We start from the raw sequence: 20,523 nt of genomic DNA, 5'->3' as shown, positions 1-20,523 counted from the left end.
GCAAATTAAAAAACTACAAACAAAAAATGAAACCAATTGCAAATTGTCTCAGAACAGCACACAGTACACCACACTAAATGTTCTCATTTTTTTAAATAAAAAAAGCTTGACTAAACTCCCATCCCTCATTTTGCTTTATTTATCATTAAAGGGGACCTGTCACTCCAAGAAATAGTTCTAAATCCTTTTCTATGTTAGTTGAACAATATAAACTTTATTTACACCATACATATTATTTAAGTTGTGTTTCCTTCTGTCTTGGATATTAACAGTCACAGCAAAAAGACAGGTGCCATGTTGTGGACACTTATTAAGGCAAGTTGTACATTAAACCCAAATCTAGTGTATGCACCAGAATGTGGGACTACCCCCATGTACAGTGCCCTAAGGGAAGAAATGTGGCGTTTCTTTTGACAGAGGACTCAGAGCAGCATTGCTTTGAGTTTTTAGTGGTGTATTTATATAGAGCCTTCTGATAAAGCGTACTTAATGTTAGCCTTTCCTTCTCCTTTAAAGGTTTGAAGATATTATGGAAAGAATTATGGAATGAATGATTATCCTGAAAAGCCCAGTTCTGGAGCATTCTGGATAACAGATAGGTCCCATACCTGTAGAGTGTTGCATGTTAAATCTGAACTGAGCAACTGAACTGTGATTCTAATATTTAATAATAATTCACGACTTTTTACATAGTGTATTTTCTGACAGTTTGCCATCCATGCTAAATCAAAAAATACAGAAGTCAATGTGAATCACCACCGGCAAAACATTTGCAAGTACCATAAACCATCACCAAAAGAAGCATCAGATGTAAAATAAACAAAATATGTGTGTTACATGGCTCTATGGTGGAAACAAGTGTCTGCGATCATTTTTGAAAACTGGACATATAATCCCAATTGACAGCCAAGATTGGGCCTCTTTCAAAAACTTACAGATGCACTGAAATGGCTAGTATAGCTATGGGATCCTGCTATCCAGTAACCCGTTATCAAGAATGCCATCTCACATAGATTCCATTTTAAGCAAATACAGGTACTGGAAACCAGTTATCCAGAAAGTTCAGAATTACGGAATGGCTTCGAAAAATCACCAGCAGCACACTGTTAGATTTGCAAAAAGTGCTCAAGTGTAAAATTTATTTAGCCCATAGCATACAAAAAGGCAACGTTTCGTGCCTCCCAGGCCCTTATCACACTTCAGTTACACTTGAGCACTAATTCCCCATAGGCTTGGCTAACTTTTTTTGATCGGAGGATATTCCTTCGATCGTTAGATTAAAATCCTTCGAAACGTTTGATTCGAAGGATTTTATCGTTCGATCGAAGGTATTATCCTTCGATTGAACTATCTGCGCTAAATCCTTCGACTTCGATATTCGAAGTCGAAGGATTTTAATTCCTAGTCGAATATCGAGAGTTAATTAACCCTCGATATTCGACCCTTAATGAATCGGCCCCTAAAAGTTTAATCAAAGGTGAACAATCCCTGTGCTGCTCTGGGGAGGATTTAAAAAATAAATAAATAAACCATAAACCACAAATAATAAAAAATTAAAACAGATTACAAATTTTCTCAGAATATCACTCTACATCATAATAAATGTTTAATCAAAGGTGAACAATCCCTGTGCTGCTCTGGGGAGGATTTAAAAAATAAATAAATAAACCATAAACCACAAATAATAAAAAATTAAAACAGATTACAAATTTTCTCAGAATATCACTCTACATCATAATAAATGTTTAATCAAAGGTGAACAATCCCTGTGCTGCTCTGGGGAGGATTTAAAAAATAAATAAATAAACCATACTAATGGTTTAGTCTTATACGAATATAATTGCTAGGATTGAGGAAAAGATTACGTACAGGTATGGGATCAGTTATCCGGAAACCCGTTATCCAGAAAGTTCCGAACTACGGAAAGTCCGTCTCCCATAGACTCCATTATAATGAAATAATCCAAATTTTTAAAAATGATTTCCTTTTTCTCTGTAATAATAAGACCGTAACTTGTACTTGATCCAAACTAAGATATAATTAATCCTTATTGGAAGCATAACCAGCCTATTGGGTTTATTTAATGTTTACAGCATTTTCTAGTAGACTTAAGGTATGAAGATCCCAATTATGGAAAGACCCGTTATCCGGAAAGCCCAGGTCCCGAGCATTCTGGATAATAGGTCCCATGCCTGTATCATGTTAACACAAACACTTTGCACACAATGTTTCTGATCCAGCACTGCCCAAAAGACTGGCAATGCTATTGAGAGCATAGACTTTGGTGGGATACAGTCACTAAAATCAGTATAAAGATTTTATATTTATTTGACCAGGAGGCCCAATACTGTGAGGTCTACTTTGAGTGATGTTGTCCCATTATGATCTACATCCATAAAAGCATTGTTAGCATTCAATTTTGACAGAGATGCCCATTTATCAAACATCAATTTGAAATTCATTCATAAATTCAACAATTGAAATTTATAAAAAAAAAAAAAGAAATAGAATCTATAAATCTTTAATTAATTAAACCGACCGGAAACCTTTTAAAAACTTGATTCAAGTTTTTTTCATCAAAAAAACTAAATGTCAGGAAGGCTGCAAACAACTCCAAATTGATCTCTGGACCTCCCCCATTGACATTAACAGCAATTGGGCAAGTTTTAGGTGGCGAATAGTCGAATTCGAATTCTTAAAGGGCTAGAGTATGAAGAATCTTAAATTGAATTTGAATTTTTTATTTTTTTTTTATTACAAAACTCGAATCGGATATGAATAACTCCCTAGTCAAATTTGACCGTTTTGACCATAATAAAATTAGAATTTTTAATTTTCAGGTCAAATCCTTGATAAACGTGCCCCTGAGTGTTCCTGCGGTGCCTTGTTGCATTGTTTAGCAGCTGCTCAGACAGGTGGCATATCCCTGCGTCCCACACACTGCTCTGCAAACACAACGTGACAATGAACACACTGCACAGAACAAACATTGCTGCTGGCTGGGGACACACATAGTGTCATTCTACAACAGATGAAGACTGCAAACCACTTCTCTTTTTCATTAGCACCAGTAAAATACAACACTCGCTTCTTAAATTATATTGGTTTTAACACAGTTGCAAAAAAAGACGGTGATTATTCATTAACAGGCACGTTCAATTAACCAGTACAGTGGGAAATCCCAGTCACTGTCAATATGTAACTTAGGGCTCAAAAAGGGATCTCCACTCAAAAACGTTTATGAATAGTGAGAAAATGTAATGTACCGAGTAACTTTCCAATACAGGTATAGGATCCGTAACCCAAAAAGCTAAGTATTACTGAAAGGCCATATCCCATAGACTATTTTATCCAAATAATCCAAGTTTTTAAAAATTATTTCCCCTTCTTTGCTCTGTAATAATAAAGCACTAACTTGTACTTGATCCCAACCAAGATATAATTAACAAATCAAAATCAGCCTATTGGTATTGAACGTTTACACGCTTTTCTAGTAGACTTGGGAGGTAGGAAAACCCAAATTACAGGAAGATCCACTATCCAGAAAGCCGCTGAGCATTCTGGAAAACAGGTCCCATAACTGTACAAGTTATTTAAAATGTATTTATAGTGGTGGTTCACCTTTAAGTTAACTTAGTATATTATAGAATGGCTAATTCTAAGCAACTGTTCAATTGGTCTTCATTACTTATTTTTCATCATTTTTTTTTTAATGATTTTCCCTCTTCTTCTGACACTTTTCAGCTTTCAAATGGGGGGGGGGGGGTCACTTCCTGTCATAACTCAATGTATGGTTGCTAGGGTAATTTGGAAACTAGCAGCCAGATCCATGATATTACAAACAGGAGAGTTGCTGAGTAACAAAAACTACAAATAAAAACAAACTGCAAGCCGTCTCAAAATACCACTCTCTGCATCATACTTAACATTAAAGGTGAACCCCCTTTAAAACCTAGATGTGCGTTACACTGACTCAAGCGTTAGAACCAGAGAACTAGAAAATTGAAAACAAATGTTACTTTCAACTGCAATTACATTTTTTTTTAAATCAATACATATTGGTACTTTGCTTAGAACTGCATGTCCTTACAGTATATTTTAGAGACCGAGGAGTCCCCTCATGTCAATGTACACTAAATATAATCATGGTTGTGGGTACAATTTAATAAACGGATATAGTATACAGTAGACCAGCCATTTTAATGGTATAAAATTCAGAAAAATGTAAAATCAAGGAAATGCACTATATGATGTCATGACTACAAAAAAAAAAAAGTGTAAAATGCAGGAAAACTTAGAACCAGGGTATGTAATATTGAGGTTTCAAATCACTCAAATGGCTAAAAACACAAAAATAGAATAAAGAGAAAACATAAATCAAAACAGTGAATTTTTAAGAAATGAGGAACTACAAAAACAAAATCATACCACAACAGCCACACAATGAAAAAAAAGGTAAAGCAGAAGGCCTCATGATGCCCGGGCAGACCCATGTGGTTATGGCAAGAACTGGCATCACAGAAACAGCACAATGTAATCAGTGTGGAATAAGCACCAATACAACCTTCCCCAGATGCCACTGCCAACCTGAATCAGATTTAAATGGGTGGTTCACCTTTAAGTTAACTCTTAGGGGTATATTTATCAAAGAGTGACATTAGTGATCACCACAGCCCTATAGAGTGAAATTCCGCCACTCTCCATTCATTTCTATGGGATTTTTATAAGAATATTTATCAATGGGTGAAAGTTCATCCTTTGATAAATATGCCTTTCAAAATGCCATAGAAATGAATGGAGAGAGGCTGCATTTCACTCTAGAGGACTGTGGCGACCTCTAACTTCACTCTTTGATAAATATACCGCTTAGTATGTTATAGAATGGCTAATTGTAAACAACTTTGCAACTGGCTTTCAATTTTCTTTTTGTTGTTTTTTTTTTTTAATTATTTGCATTCTTCTGACTCTTTCCAGCTTTCAAATGGGGGTCAATGACTCCATCTAAAAAACAAATGCTCTGTAAGACTACTGTATGGTTATTGCTACTATTTATTACTCATCTTTCTATTCAGGTCCTTTCCTTTTCATATTCCAGTCTGTTATTCAAATCAATGCATGGTTACTAGGGTAATTTGGATCCTAGAAACCAGATTGTTGAATTACAAGGTGCAGAGCCATTGAAAAAAAGTGAAATAACTCAAATAAGCAATGAAGACCAATTGCAAATTATCTCAGAATATCATATTAAAAGTTAATTCATAGGTGAACACCTTCAATGGACACTTGGAGCAATTATCAATCAGTATCTGTAGAAACACAGCCACAGAAGCAGAACTATGTACTCTATAGATGAGCAGCGCCTGCCATTCAGCCTGACTCCATATCAAGACTTTGGCAATATAGGCATGTAACAATGTGAATAATACCAATCAATCTTTGTCCTTATTGGAAATAAATTAGAAAGGACAAGAGAGGAGGCAGCAATAGTACAAAAATAAAAATATGTGGGCAGATTGTATATGTAACCCCTATACTAGGGGTGCCCAAAATGTAGATGGGGGATCTACCAATAGACCTTTAGCTGGTGATCAGTAGATCTGTCTATATCACTCTCCTGCTTGATGCTTTTCATTCAGATATTTATTATGGTAAAATAGTTTTCTTAAATATAGCAATATACATTTTCCTATTGATCAATATTTAAATAATGTTTTCCATGGAACCGAATGCTAATCATGCTTGGCTGTAGATCATAATGGGACATGATTATTAAAGTAGACCTTATTTAAGTAAAGTATGGGCACTCTCTCCATACCCAGCAAAGAATACAGTTGTGATATTAGATTAGGGATATAGTTTGATGCTAGATTGCACGTTCTAACAAGCAGGGTCCCTTTGACCTCGTGTAAGGGTCAGGATTTGTTTTTTGGGACAGTTCTATTGTACAGCGGTGCAGAATACACTGGTTCTATAGTAATACATTATAACAACTGTGTTAGGGCCAGTCAGCTTGTGCAGCCAGTGCTATGAGCATTCAGCCTCTACCTGTTGCTCTCCAGCTGAGTCACAGAAAGGATGCAACTCCCTGCTCACCAACCAAAGTGCAGCTGCTGGGAGTTGCCATCCTGTCCATCAACTGTGTATGAGGGGGGGGTTGCAATGCAGGAAGGCTGGGGCCCTCTACTTGTGGAAAAGAGGGGTTTCCTGTACCAGGGATGTTTAATCTGTACCCCCCTCCCCAGTCCCACAAACAACTGGGCGGCTGTAGTTTGGCCATCACTGATATAAAACAGGGAATATATGAAACAAGTGTAAATGTATATAATGCGCCCTACACGTTGACATCTACCAACCCCACCCCCCCCCCCATATCCGTGTGATGCTGGGGCCCCAGGCCAAACATCTCCCTGTCCCAACCTGAAAGCGGCCCCGAGCAGCTGACTGGTCCCAGACATGAGATCCCTTATGATTAGAACATGCAGCCGACCCCGCACAAGGCAAGCACATGGCTGCTACTCCAACAAACGCTTTCGCTGCCCCCGAGGCCTACGTGACGCCTGTTGTTAGCGTGACACGAGGAGGCCCGGCCGGCAGCAACACAGTTAAACATTGATGTTAAAGTTAAAGGCAGCAGCTACCTCAGAACCAACGCTCGCACGAAACCTTCCTTCCGCGAATCCTACTAACCCACCCGTCCGACTCCATTGTGCGGCCTCCGCCAGAGCCCAAACGGTTAAAGTCGCATGAGGTCACGTACCGCGCATGCGTGATATCTCGCCGCCTTCTATCGTCTCACCGCCCGTGTAATGAACAGCGGTGCGCGCCCACTCGGCCCCTACCGACAGCCTTCCAGTAAACGATGAGTTAATCACCGCACCGCACGCCCTCCACACTTCCGTAAAAAGAAAAGACGTGTAGAATAAAAGTCTGCTGCCCCAGCAAGGTGGCTAACCAATAAGGCGCGCAGCTTTGACTGACGCGACCGATAGGCGTCTCGGTTCTATTACCTTTTGTCCACTAGATGGCGCTGAGCAGTTAGCGCGCCGCTGAAGTAAACGGGGCAAAACCTGTAGCTCAGAAATCGCGCGGCAATAAGTGAGAGAAGTGACAATTAGGCAATGGCGGCGGTAGTGCGAATGTTTTGAGGTGTTACAGAAAGCGTCGTAACTTTCCTTTCCCTCGCCGTGTTGCTAAACTTCTTTATTGGAATCCACAATCGTGACTCCTCAGAGAGTTTGCTCGAATGTTACTAAAGGACGTCACGGGGGTGATAGGCTAACTAGGCGCTGTCTAGCGCAAGACACAGGTCCTCACAGCAAATTATGTCATAAAATAAACAACAACTTTGAGAACGTGAATTGTTCTACCTAAAGAGATACTAGAAATGCTCATGAAGTATTGCACCATTCAACCCTTACACTCCTGCCTCCCCCTTCCTCTCACTGTCAGCTGGTGAGGGGCCACATAAAATGGACGCCGTGTTTTGGGGAATGTCCAATCATCTCTCTGGGCAGTAAACTGTAAAATGAGTTCCAATGTTGATAAAGGCAAGGTTACACACTGCTAGAAATAATATAAATGCTAGTTATACACTAAGGGGCAGATTTAATAAGGATCGAGTTGTGTTTTAACCTGTGTTTTTCAGTCAAAATTTGAATTTTGGGTTAAAACAAAAAATCTACATTTCCAAGTTTTTGTGAGAAAACTGGAATTTTTCGAGATTTATTATACCTAGGCTTGCCACCTGGCCAGTATTTTACTGGCCTGGCTGGTAAAAATGCTGCTTGGTGACAATTTTATTAATAGGTGGCAACCCTAATTATATCCTGAAGCTAGCTCGAATTTGAAAATACTCCAACTAAAACCTGTGGAGGTCATGTAGAAGTCAATGGCAGAGGTCCCTTGAACCATTTGACTATGTTAAAAGCCTTCATTATGTTTTTTTTCGGTGGGTTTCGCTGAAAAAAACAATTCAAGCAATTTGAGAGTTTTTTTCATCAAAAACTAGATCAATTCGAGTTTTTTGCCGGAAACTCTATTTCAATTATTGGGTTTCGCAACTCAAACCCAACGCAAACTTTCTGATTCGGGTTAAACCATTCGGGTTGTCAGTTCATTCGTGGTTTAAAAAAGCTCACATAGCTCTAAAATTCTATCTTTTATAAATAACCCCCCCAAATGGCAGTGTGTTGGGGGTTTCCTTAATTGAGAAGGATCTTCTTGCATAAAAAAGGGAAATAACTGATTGGATGAAAACATATTTTTGCCTCTTTATAGGTCCCTATTAAGGCCTCATCTGGAGTATGCAGGGCAGTTTTGGGCTCTGGTCTTTTAGAAGTATATAAATGAGCTGGAGAGAGTGCAGAGAATTACTATTTACATTAGAGGACATTATAGACATAGCAGGGACCTTTTTTCCCATAAAGAGGATCACGTTTCCAGGGACCACCCCTATAGATTAGAGGAACAGACCTTCATTTGAAGGAGAGTCGGTGGTTCTTCACAGTGAGATTGTGGAATTCACTGCCAAATGATGTTGTTGTGATGGCTGATTCTGTTAATGCTTTTAATGGGGTGGTTCACCTTTCAGTTAACTTTTAGTATGTTATAGAATGACCAGTTCTAAGCAACTTTTCAATTGGTCTTAATTATTTATTTTTTTGTAGTTTTTTTCATTATTTGCCTTTTGCCAGCTTTCAAATGGGGGTCACTGATCCCATCTAAAAAGCAAATGCTCTGTAAAGCTACAAATGCATTGCTATTGCTACCTTTTATTACTCATCTTTCTATTCATGCCTCTCATTCATATTCCAGACTCTTATTCAAATCAATACATGGTTGCTAGGGAAATTAGGACCCTAGCAACCAGATTACTGAAATTGCAAACCGCAGAGCTGCTGAAAAAAATCTAAATAACTCAAACAACACAAATAATGAAACATGAAAACCAATTTTAAATTGTCTCAGAATATCACTCTTCAAATCATACTAAAAGTTAATTTAAAAGTAAAAAAACCCTTTAAGAGGCGTTTGGATGATTTCTTGGACAGACATTAACAACAAGAATTTAACTTATTTGCCTCTAACAACTCTGAAAGTTAGAACAGTAGGATTAAGATTATAAAATATAATAAATAATGGCTACAAGGGATTTTATGAAAATATATTAACTTTATTAAAACAAAAACATATATAAACGTCTTTACTTCCAAGTAACTTTGATCTTGGTAGCCAGTAAATAAAGCGCAGTGTCGGACTGGCCCGGCGGGACACCAGGAAAAAACCCGGTGGGCCCCGACCCACATGGGCCCCGCCGGGCCAGACCCCCCTCTCCTGTTGCTCGTTTTTTGTTTTGTTTTCTTTTTTAAAAGCGATCTTCCCGACGCACATGCGCGCCGATGGGGCGTCTTGTGCGCATATGCGCCGGGGGCACCATGTGCGCATGCGCGCCAAGGGGATGGCGCACAGCGCCGCACGGTGCGCTACAGCAGGGGGACGGGGGCCTGTAGGGGGCCCTCGACTGCAGTCCCGGTGGGCCCCGTGCCCCCCAGTCCGACCCTGATAAAGCGGTTCATTCTCCTTTTACTTTTTCTTCTATTTGCTTGCAAGAAGTAGAAGCCTGTTGATCAGTAGAAGCCTGTTGATCAGTAGAAGCCTGTTGATCAGTAGAAGCCTGTTGATCAGTAGAAGCCTGTTGATCAGTAGAAGCCTGTTTATCAGCAGCTTGAGTCTGCCAAACAGGACAATCTTTTCCTGTCTCTCTCTCTCAAGAGGGTAATAAGCTGATGAGGGCAGTACATTGTGTAATGTCAAACAAGTTTCTTTGCATTTAGAGGAAGTTTCTGTGTCTTTTCTTCCTAAGGATAAAGAACATTCATGTAAATGTTGGTTGGCAAACTTAGAAATACAGTATGGTTAATCCTGTTTTTATTCCTCAAGAATTATACTATTATCTAAAATATATAATGCAAACTAATGTTTCATGTGCTTATTATTAGGTAAAAACAAGATGTAAAAGATACCTGCAAGCCTTGCAGGAAGAGTTTTTTTTGCCAGATCAGCTTTTATGTTTTCCTCCTCTTACTACTATTCTTCCTCTGTATCTGAGGCTTCACTGCCCTCTTCTGCTTCTACTACTTCTTCCTCTACTTCTTCTTCCTCTACTTCTTGTTCTTCCTCTACTTCCTGTTCTTCCTCTACTTCTTCTTCCTCTACTTCTACTTCATCGTCTGTTTCTGGAATAGTGATTTTGACCTCTTTTGCATAATCCCTTTTAGCTTTAGTTTGCTCCTCTACTTCTTGTTCTTCCTCTAATTCCTGTTCTTCCTCTACTTCTTCTTCCTCTACTTCTTCTTCCTCTACCTCTTCTTCTTCCTCTACTTCTTCTTCCTCTACTTCTTCTTCCTCTACCTCTTCTTCTTCATCATCTGTTTCAGGAATAGTGATTTTGACCTCTTTTGCGTCATCTGTTTTAGCTTTAGTTTGTTTCTCTACTTCTTCATCCTTTTTTTCGGGAATAGTGATTTTGACCTCATTTGCTTCATCTGTTTTAGCTTTAGGGTTTTTTGCAGCTTCTATGCGTCTGTGTGCGCGTGCAATTATTTGTTTGCACACAAACCTGTGGAAGTCACAACAACACAAGTTAAATATACATAGAATATAGAAATAGGTGACCTCAAAAGAGATTCAATTATAACTTTTAAAATAATAAATATTTGTACATTAGACAGTGCCTTTCGTGAAAAAAATTAAATTATTACAGCATGTTACAAGCCTTTTAGAAAAATTATTATATGCTGCAGGAAAAAAGCCTGATGCTTATCTACTGCATGTGCCCATCATGGGATAATTGAAAACTGATGATAACTTTATTCTGTTTTTATATATTTTTTATATTATATTTTCAATATACTCACCATATAAAAGCGATTACTAGGGTCAAAATCGCAATCGGGGAGATGATAACCATCAATAAATAACCCCATCCTAAAGACAAAATCAGAAAGTTAATTAGGCATTCATATTGTAAACTAGAGAGCATACAGCATTATCAAGGCAAAGCATATTGTTAAACTGGGAAGATTTATTAATAGTTGATAAATTCTTACTCAGCTGAATAAACCAGCATTATAAAACTGTTGTAATTTGTCCCTTTGAAGGATATAAAAGTTGTTGTCTGCCATTAGCAGATCTCGCTCATGCTATTTTCATGCATCTGGTGCCTGGTTATCATTTAATTACTAAAATAGTTTTTGGCTAAAGGGAAATATAATTTGACTGTTATACCCATACTGAATAACAACAGCTCAGCAAATAAACAGAAACTTACTTCCACAGAACGCAATTTCGTTGCAGGAAATGTCCACTTTGCTGCAGCTTTTACAGTCTATAATATCATCATGTTCTTCAACTATAAGAAAAGAAACATGTCTTGAGAATTATGTTTCTTGTTAAATGATATTGTAATGGGTATGTAGAATACAAAAGAAGGTACTTACTGCATTCATTTCCGCAAACTACAGAAAAGAGAGAAGAAAACAAGTGTTAGATTGATCTTTGCCATTATGAATACACATTACAGTTTGGGATTTGGGAAACCATTTAATCTATTTTATCCCACTTTTAGGAAGAGGTCCCAGTATTAATGCATTACAGATGCAAATGTACTGGATATATCTAAAGGCAACTGATGTTTTGACAGAAACCATTATGATTTTATCTCTCTGGGGGGTATATTTATCAAACAGTGACGCTAGACATCAACACAGTCTGCTAGAGTGGAATTCCGCCACTCTCCATTAATTTCTATGGGATTTTAAAGGCATATTTATCAAAGGGTGAAAGTTTACCATTTGATAAATACCATTTGAGAGGCGATATTTCACGCTAGCAGACTGTGGCGTTCTCTAACTTCACTCTTTGATAAATATACCCCTAGGACTCTATTGTTAGCCCTGTATACAGCATTATTTGGCTAGATCCTTATTGCAGGTATAAGAGCCACAAAAATTGGATTTTCATCCTTTGTATCAACACTATACAGTTTAGTTCAGCATTCCACCCACTTACATCTTTAGGAAATGCATGAAGTGTCAGTTAGCTAGAAATATCTAAACATTTCCATTAGCCCACTAATTGGTGACAAGTAGAGAAATCTATCTGTTAACTAAAATGTTTTAATTTCTATGTTTTCAAAACAATACAATTAATAATAAATATTTAATATGATGTCATACTTACTAAATTTTTGATTAATTTTTGACCCATTCACCAGTAACTCTTTCGTCTTCGCTTTTAAAGTTGTAAACTCTTGTTGGATTTCTTTGCTCTGTAAGCCTAATGTAACAACAAAAAGAATTAAAAAGTGACCTTTCAATGCACCAGTGTACACTATGAGCTCCTTTATTAGTTATCTTTTTATGGTTTATGAAATATGTTTCAGTGCATGGAATATTGGATTGAAAACATGGCTGAATCTGACCGGTGTTTAAACCCTCTGAATATTTACAGTTGTGGCAAATTGATGAATTATTGTTCTGTTATAAATCTGGTAATTTATTATTGTGTACTGAAACATAAAGGAAAACATATTTTATGGGGCTTTATTTACATCTGTGCAAAAACAGCAAGTTGTTCTATTAATATGAAAGAATTATATAGTATTACTTACTTTTATATTTTGTTACCAATGCTACGATCTCTACGCCAAGCCACGCACACGCCTTTTCTAAACTCCAGAGATCTGAAAACAAAATTGTATTGTGTTATTGGAACCATTTTAACAACATTGTCGACTTTGTAATTTGGTTACATTCTTGACCCCCATGAAGGAAGCTGTTATTGGCAGTTAATTATTGTTATTTCTTCTCTAAGCCTCCTTACATTAGTCTCCTGCCATTCTTTTACACTTCTATATGGCATTCAGCAGAAGGGGCATATGACTTTGCTAACAGAATGCAAAAAATACAGCCTGAAAAAGTAAATTGTCAGGAATCTCTTACAAATATATTTAACACTTTAGTTCTCATTTGCCTGCATGATTTCTTATTCACCTCATGTAAATTTAAATATAGTTCACATTCACAAAGTGATACATAAATGTTATTGTGGGAAAAAAAAACAAGTCTTACCAATATATCGCACATTGTAGTCTTCATCGTAGAAGAAATCAACAACTTTATCCATATCTGCCTGTATGATTTGTTGTTTGGGATATATCTCACGCCATGTTAATTTTAAATCATATTTTAGATACTCAGTGTTATCCTGTAAGCAGGGAATGCATCCATAGTTATAGTGAATTGATAAAATAAGGATTAATAGCGAAAATAAAGAAAAAAACAGTCTGCAGATAACTGCCATCCTGTCTCTCTCTCTACTTCTCGCTGGTCTGAATCTGTAAAGTATAGCCAACAGCTTTGTGACATTGATAATTATGATCTCATAATGTTGTACTATAATGACATCATAATAGTGCACTAGCTTGGTAAACACCTGTGTCAATGTTGCTTGGCAACAGTGCTACTCATTATGACATCACACAGCTGAACAGTTAACACAGCTCTTCTCGTATATTTTACAGCAAGGAGACACTTGTTTCCATATAAAGCAAAGGTGCACAGATTTCAGAATACACAGGCTACATTCATTTTGCAAGCTCATAAATGAATTGCTAGGTTTCTCTTTAGAGGCAATGCCTTTAGCAAATACTCAATGTTTGGGTAAAGCTTTCTCTGAATCAGCATCAAATTACTTTTGTTGTGTAATTATCTTGAACATTGGTGCAACAACATATTATAAGCTAGTAGAAGCTGGTATCTGTATATTAAACTCTAGATGGCAGAATGGTGTGCCAAGATAGCTTGGTTCAGCTCTGTGATTGGCTGTAGGCAATTGTAGACATTTGCTTGATTACCTTTATATCAAACTTGGTCAACACATCAGCATCTGTGACCGTTACAGAAGCAGTTGGAGCATAGCAAGCTGAGATTGGGGGAGTTTAGACCCAAATGGTTAAGAGGCAAAATTTTATCTAAGGAAATCAAGGCCTCTTGTGTAAGGGACACCATACTTTTCATTTATATTTGTGCCTGTCATGTCATGTATTTGAGGAGTAAACCACAGTTTTAACAAAGAGCAAACACAGGTTTCCTAATAACTGCAGAACTATAAAAGGTTCTACATTTTAGGTCCCCCCTTTTCAATTTCACTGTAAATTTTTTATTTGCAAAAAAGTATCTCCTAAAGGCTCTTAGAGCCAGGTGAAATGTATGTCTTATTTTAGAACACTCTTCTGTCAACTGTCACAGTGCCAGTGTGTGAATAAGATTTTTTTTTCTTACCAGTGTGACTGCCCTTCTTTACTGAATAAATATTATGTTTTATATATACAGGAAGGGGAGCAAAATATTGGAACTAGCCTGGGGAAACCCTTTGATAGGGCAAGGAACAAATGGGCTGCGGATATACCTTATTTGAATGATGAGATGTGGGCAGAGGCAACTGATGAGCTATATGGTTATCTAATCTCCACCAAAGACAGGATGGTGCAGTACAGAATACTTCACAGGACTTAAATTACTCCGTTAAGGCTAAAAATCATGGGTAGGAACCTCACCGCATCGTTCCGCAAATGTAATTCTCCAGACTCTGGGTTCTTCCCCTTGATCTGGGCATGTCCAATGGTGCATAAGTACTGGGCAGAAGTAGTGAAATACATTAACGAACAAGTCCTGCTACCTGGCATTCTTGCCCGGAGGTGTCCCTGCTGGGAGTAATTGAGGACACGGTCCCATTGAATAAGACTAGAACACTACTAAAAACACTATACTTCTATGCCAAAAAACATGTGGTACTGAAATGGATGAATCCCCTTCCTCCACAGTTACAACAATGGGTCAGACTAGTAAACAGTATGCTGCCAGTTATTAAACTAACCTATCTGGCCAGACGGTGCCCCCAAAAGTTTGAGAAGGTCTGGGACCCCTGGCTGGAAGTTAATCCAGGGATAGCTTCCTAAGACTACAAAGATACTCAATTTACCTAATTTACTTCCAAACATCATTCATTTTCCCATAAGGTTTCTCCCATTGACTTCTGGTGTATATCCTACTATATATTCCTGAGTGTATAACTTACTGTTACCTGACAAACATTCACTGCAAGTATATGTATGTTCTGTTGTGTTAAGAAAATAAAAACCTTAATAAAAAATAAAACAATTTGTGGTGCCCACATCCGATTGTGGCAGGTGTACAATCAGTGTTTAATCCCTTAGCAGTGTTCCTTGATAGAATATTGCAACCCTATGTAGAGACACAAAGATCATTTATTTTAGACTATATCAGAAACTTGGAGAAATAGGTGAGGGTGTGTACTTGGTTACTTTAGACATAGAGAGTCTCTATACCAATATACCACATTCTGGTGGCGTGGAGGCTGTTGAAAGTTGTATTAGCAATGATCCATCTTGGGATGGCGTTTGATAATTAACCTTCTAAGTATTATATTGGAGAGAAGTTACTTTATGTTCCAAGACACCTTTAATGAGCAGCGGTGCCGTACCACAATGGGATCAAATGTTGCCCCCACATATGCAAATATATTTGTAAATTTATTTGAAGAACAATTCGTCTACAAAAATCAAGAATTTCAGCAATACTGTAAAGCCTGGTACCGCTATATAGACGATATCTTTATGTTATGGGAGGGGCCACATTCGACCCTAATTTCCTTTTTTGGAAAATTGAATGGCTATTTACCAGCTTTGAAATTTATTTTTGTGACGTATACATTTTCTTGATGTTCTGGTGTATAAGTATGAGGGTAAACTAGCAACAGATTTATATGTGGAACCAACAGATAAAAACACTTTGTTGCTTTATTCTTCATTTCATCCACCCCATATAAAACATTCAGTACCAAAATCACAATTCTCCAGAGTAAGGAGGATAGTATCTGAAAAGGAAAATTTTACTGAAAGGTTGGATGAGATGGAAAATACATTTTTAACAAAGGGTTATCCCAAGATAACTCTAGAAAAATTTAAAAGGGAAGTGACATCGGGACATCAGGCAAAAAAGAAGAGGAAGACAGATGAAAGAATGTAATTTATTAGTGAATATAAAAGCCTGTCCAGACAAATTGGAAAAATTGTGTATAAACATTGGAGTATATTGGGGGCAGATTTCCATGGTGTGAGTGTGTTTCAGAAACCACCCAGCATAGCCTATAAAAAAGCTCAATCATTAAAGGATAGGTTAGTCAGGGCCGATGTGGGTCCAGAGAAAATACTGCGACAAGATACTATAGGCGCAAGGAGAAATGGTACATTTCCCTGTCTGTCTTGTAAACATTGCAACAGCTATTTAAAAGGAGATACAATTTACCACCCTCATAGAGGGACAGCAATAAAGATCAAGGGGTATCATAGATGTTTATTAACGTATGTATTATATGCCATTAAGTGCCCCTGTGGACTTATGTATGTGGGTCAGACCACTAGGCAACTTAAGGACAGGATAGGAGAACATAAATCCGATATTAGAAGGAAAGTGAAACAAAGCCCTGTAGCAAGCCATTTCTCTGACGCTGGCCACTCTGTAGCTCAATTACATTTCCAAGTACTTCAACAGATCCCTAAACCTACGAGAGGGGGTGATAGAGTAAAATCATTACTTAAATGTGAGGCAGGCTGGATCTGCAAATTGGACACTTTAGCTCCTAAAGGAATAAACAAAGAACATGAACTTAGTGCAGTGATATAAGAAATGACACAGATTGTTTTTAACCATTTTAATTATTTTTAAAAAATTGTAATTGTATTGTACTCTTTATCTCCTAGAGAACATCATCTCATTGAACACACAGGAACTAAAGAATAGACTGCTTTATGATTACTCATTTTCTATGACATAATGTAATGCTAAAATTAATGAAATTACATGTTACTACGACCATTATATAAATATGTATGAATTATATGTAAACCATGAGATATGGATGTTTTAAATATATGCAATTTCAGGTGATGGCCACTAGTTGATATGGGTATAAAAGGAAGTGTTGATGATGCTTTGTTAGCTTGAAAAAGGACCTCTTGTGTCCGAAACGTCGCTATGATATTGTTGGAATAAAGGTGGTTTTAACGCATAATTGGAGTGCTACAATTCTTATACATACGCAAACCAGATTTGTTCTAAATTTCAGAAGCAAACCTTATATAAACAAAATATATCATGTTTATTATTGGATGAGTATGTATGTGTTGCCTATATGTCAAGATAGAAAAGCAACATAAATTCATTCACTGGCAAATATTACATTGTGCATTATCGATAAACAAAAGTTTAACGTTAACACCTGCTCTGAAGTTTCCGTAAAACTGTTCGCAAAAGACATTTGGGCACAAACTTTGCAATGAAGTCAGTGAGGTCTTTAATCAGTCAAAAAGGACGTGAACATGGTCGCTAATGTTCGCAATCGTATTTGCACAGGTGCTTTGTGCTTACATACTATACGTAAAAACTATACGTATAAACCGATAGCTCTCTGCCTAGCTTAATTAAAAAATATATATATGATTCTCTTTCAACATTCACATATTCAGGCTTCTTCCAATTATTCATTGCCATTGAGATTGTAGAACAGCAAGGGGTATTAAACAAAACATGTTGTTATAAAATAGTTAATGGTGCCCAGCCATTTTATTCATACTGATCTGAACGCATTATTTACACATGCAACATTAACCATAATTTGATAATTTGAGCCTATTGGGTGTAATTCTTACCCTCGCATTTAAAGTAGATTATAATTTTCTGCTTCACTGATCGATATATTTTTCTTTTAAGATTCGATAATCTGTAAGAAGTGCCCTGAAGACATGTGGGCAAATGAAAAACATAATGACTGCAGGGTAAGAAGTTGGGAGTTTCTGCAATATAATGAGACCTAAGGAGGCACTTTGGCTACTCTTTCAATTGTGGGATCTTTCATCACTCTCAGCATCCTGGCAATTTTCATCAAACACTCAGAAACACCTGTTGTGAGAGCTAATAACCGGACTCTTAAGTTATCTTCGCCTACTTTCTTTGTTTTTCTGCTACCTGTGCTCTCTATCATTTATTGGCCGCCCTGTTTCTATAATCTGTGTCCTCAGGCAATTTATATTTGGGATCAGTTTTGTCATGTGCATTTCATGTGTCTTGGGAAAGACAATGATGGTGGTGATCGCCTTCAACCTCACCCAGCCAAGGAACAGCAGGAGAATGTGGAGGGCGTCTCAATTACCTATCAGTTTGGTGCTGGTATGCACAACTATACAAATTATTATATGTGTTGGTTTGCTTGCAAACCCTCCACCATTTACATATGATGACAAAAAGACAAAGGGGCAAATTCACTAAAGCGCGAAGTGGCTGACGCTAACGCAAATTCGCCAGCGTGGCGTCATTTCGTTACTTCGCCAATTTACTAACGGGTGCTGGCGTAAATTCGCTAGCGAAGTGGACCTACTCTAGCGCTAGTTCGCACCCTTACGCCAGGTGAAGTTGCGCCATGGCGAAGGGATGTAACTGCGCTAATTCACTAACTTGCGGATTTTCATGAACGTTAACTCTTGCGCCAGATTTGCCTTCGCCAACTGAGACCAGGCGAAGTGCAATAGAGTAGATAGGGCTTGCTTCAAATAAAAAAAAACACTGGCGTCTTTTCCTTTTTAAGGGTGATAGGCTGAAAAAGATCGTACCCTTCTTTCCCCCTACATTTCCTAACATATGGCACCTAAACTATACAGTGGGCACATATATAGGGCAAAATAACAAATCTATTTTATTCTATGAAGCTTTCCCAGCTTGTGTAGTGTAATGTATTTGCTGCTGCACATAAGTCCATTGTACTTTAACTTGGCACCGTATGCAAATTAGGCATCGCTAGCGTAACTTCGCTTTGCTTGACGAATTAACGCTAGCGCAACTTCGCTACCGTTTGCCTCCCTGAGCGCAACTTTGCATTTTAGTGAATTTGCGTAGCGCTGGCGAAACTACACCTGGCGAAGTGTGGCGGAGTGTGGCGAAGCTATCGCCGGCGCAACTTCGGATCTTTGTGAATTTGCCCCAAAGACTGGTACCATTATTGCGGTATGCAACAAGGGATCACCTGTTGCTTATTTATGCACAATGGGATATATGGGATTTTTAGCTTCTTTTTAGTGGAGGGTGTGTAGTTGCTTATTTGGTAAGAAACTTACCAGGCAGATTAAATGAGGCCAAACTGATCACCTTTAGTATGTTGATATTTGGAGCTGTTTGGATCTCCTTCATCCCAGCCTACCTCAGCACCACAGGGAAGTACATGGTGGCAGTGGAAGTATTTGTAATTTTGTCTTCAAGCAGTGGATTAGTGGCATGTATATTTTTTCCTAAATGCTACATTATTATAGTGATACCAGAGAAGAATAAGAAAGAAAGAACAACATTTAAAGATTAAGTTGTTGGATATACAGTATTTTATTGTGATATACTCTAAATTATAAATTGTCACTAAACACTGAAAAAACTAAATTTTTTTGTACATTAAAGGGGCCGATTCATCAAGAGTCGAATATCGAGGGTTAATTAACCCTCGATATTCGACTGGGAACTAAAATCGTTCGACTTAGAATATCGAAGTCGAACGATTTTGCGCAAATCCTGCGATCGATCGATCGAAGGATTTTTCGTTTGATCGAACGATTAAATCCTTCGAATCGAACGATTCGAAGGATTTTAATCCAACGATCGAAGGAAAATCCTTCGATCAAAAAATCACAGGCAAGCCTATGGGGACCTTCCCCATAGGCTAACATTGACTTCGGTAGGTTTTATCTACCGAAGTAGGTGGTAGAAGTATTTTTTAAAGAGACAGTACTTCGATTATCGAATGGTCGAATAGTCGAACGATTTTTACTTCGAATCGTTCGAATCGTTCGAATTCGATCGAATTTAACCAATTCGATGGTCGAAGTACCCAAAAAATACTTCGAAATTCGAATTTTTTTTCATTCGAATCCTTCACTCGAAGTTAGTGAATCTGCCCCTAAAAGTTACCAATAGGTCATGTTGCCTTGAACCACCATTTTGTGATGGTCTGTTTGCTGCCTCGGAGATCACCTGACCAGAAATACTACAACTTTAACTGTAACAGGAAGAAGAGTGGAAGCAACGGAACTCTGTCTGTTAATTGGCTCATGTGACCTAACTAGATTTAAGGTATGAAGATCCAAATTACGGAAAGATCCGTTATCTGGAAACCCCCAGGTCCCGAGCATTCTGGATAACAGATCTCATGCCTGTAATTCACATTTTTTTTTAAAAAAATGTCCTTTTCCTCTGTAATCATAGAAAAGTACCTTGTACTGGTCCTAACTAGAATATAGGTAATCATTTTTGGAGGTAAAAGGGTCCTATTTATCAAATATTCAAATTATTTGTTTTAGTAGTCTTAAGATATAGAGATCAGACAGATCCCTTATCCAGAAACTCC

At 37.8% G+C, this 20,523-nt stretch overlaps 2 protein-coding genes across 6 annotated transcripts in view; both read right to left on the bottom strand.

The window, feature by feature from the left end:
* The window catches only part of zswim9.L (zinc finger SWIM-type containing 9 L homeolog), a 57,935-nt gene extending 50,921 nt beyond the window's left edge, over positions 1-7,014 (bottom strand). For 2 of the 5 annotated variants that reach the window (XM_018226178.2, XM_041569457.1), the window contains exon 1: positions 6,639-7,014. The gene's annotated coding sequence lies outside the window, so the exon portion shown is untranslated. Of the gene's footprint in view, positions 1-6,417; positions 6,612-6,638 lie in introns of those variants that run through there. The other 3 variants (XM_018226182.2, XM_018226180.2, XM_018226181.2) reach the window with 3 other exon arrangements.
* Positions 7,015-10,086: 3,072 nt separating this feature from the next.
* Positions 10,087-11,507, bottom strand: LOC108697024 (gelsolin-related protein of 125 kDa-like). Its single transcript, XM_041569067.1, has 4 exons — positions 11,495-11,507; positions 11,330-11,410; positions 10,917-10,986; positions 10,087-10,618 (listed from the first exon to the last, which is right to left on the bottom strand). Exons 1-4 carry the CDS (start codon positions 11,505-11,507, stop codon positions 10,087-10,089), a joined length of 696 nt encoding a protein of 231 aa, XP_041425001.1.
* Positions 11,508-20,523: the final 9,016 nt, after the last annotated feature.

Source organism: Xenopus laevis, chromosome 7L (genome assembly GCF_017654675.1).
Source record: "Xenopus laevis strain J_2021 chromosome 7L, Xenopus_laevis_v10.1, whole genome shotgun sequence".
Classification (NCBI taxonomy): Eukaryota; Metazoa; Chordata; class Amphibia; order Anura; family Pipidae; genus Xenopus; species Xenopus laevis.
Note: the sequence above shows the minus strand (reverse complement) of the source record. Positions and strands in the feature narration are given on the sequence as shown.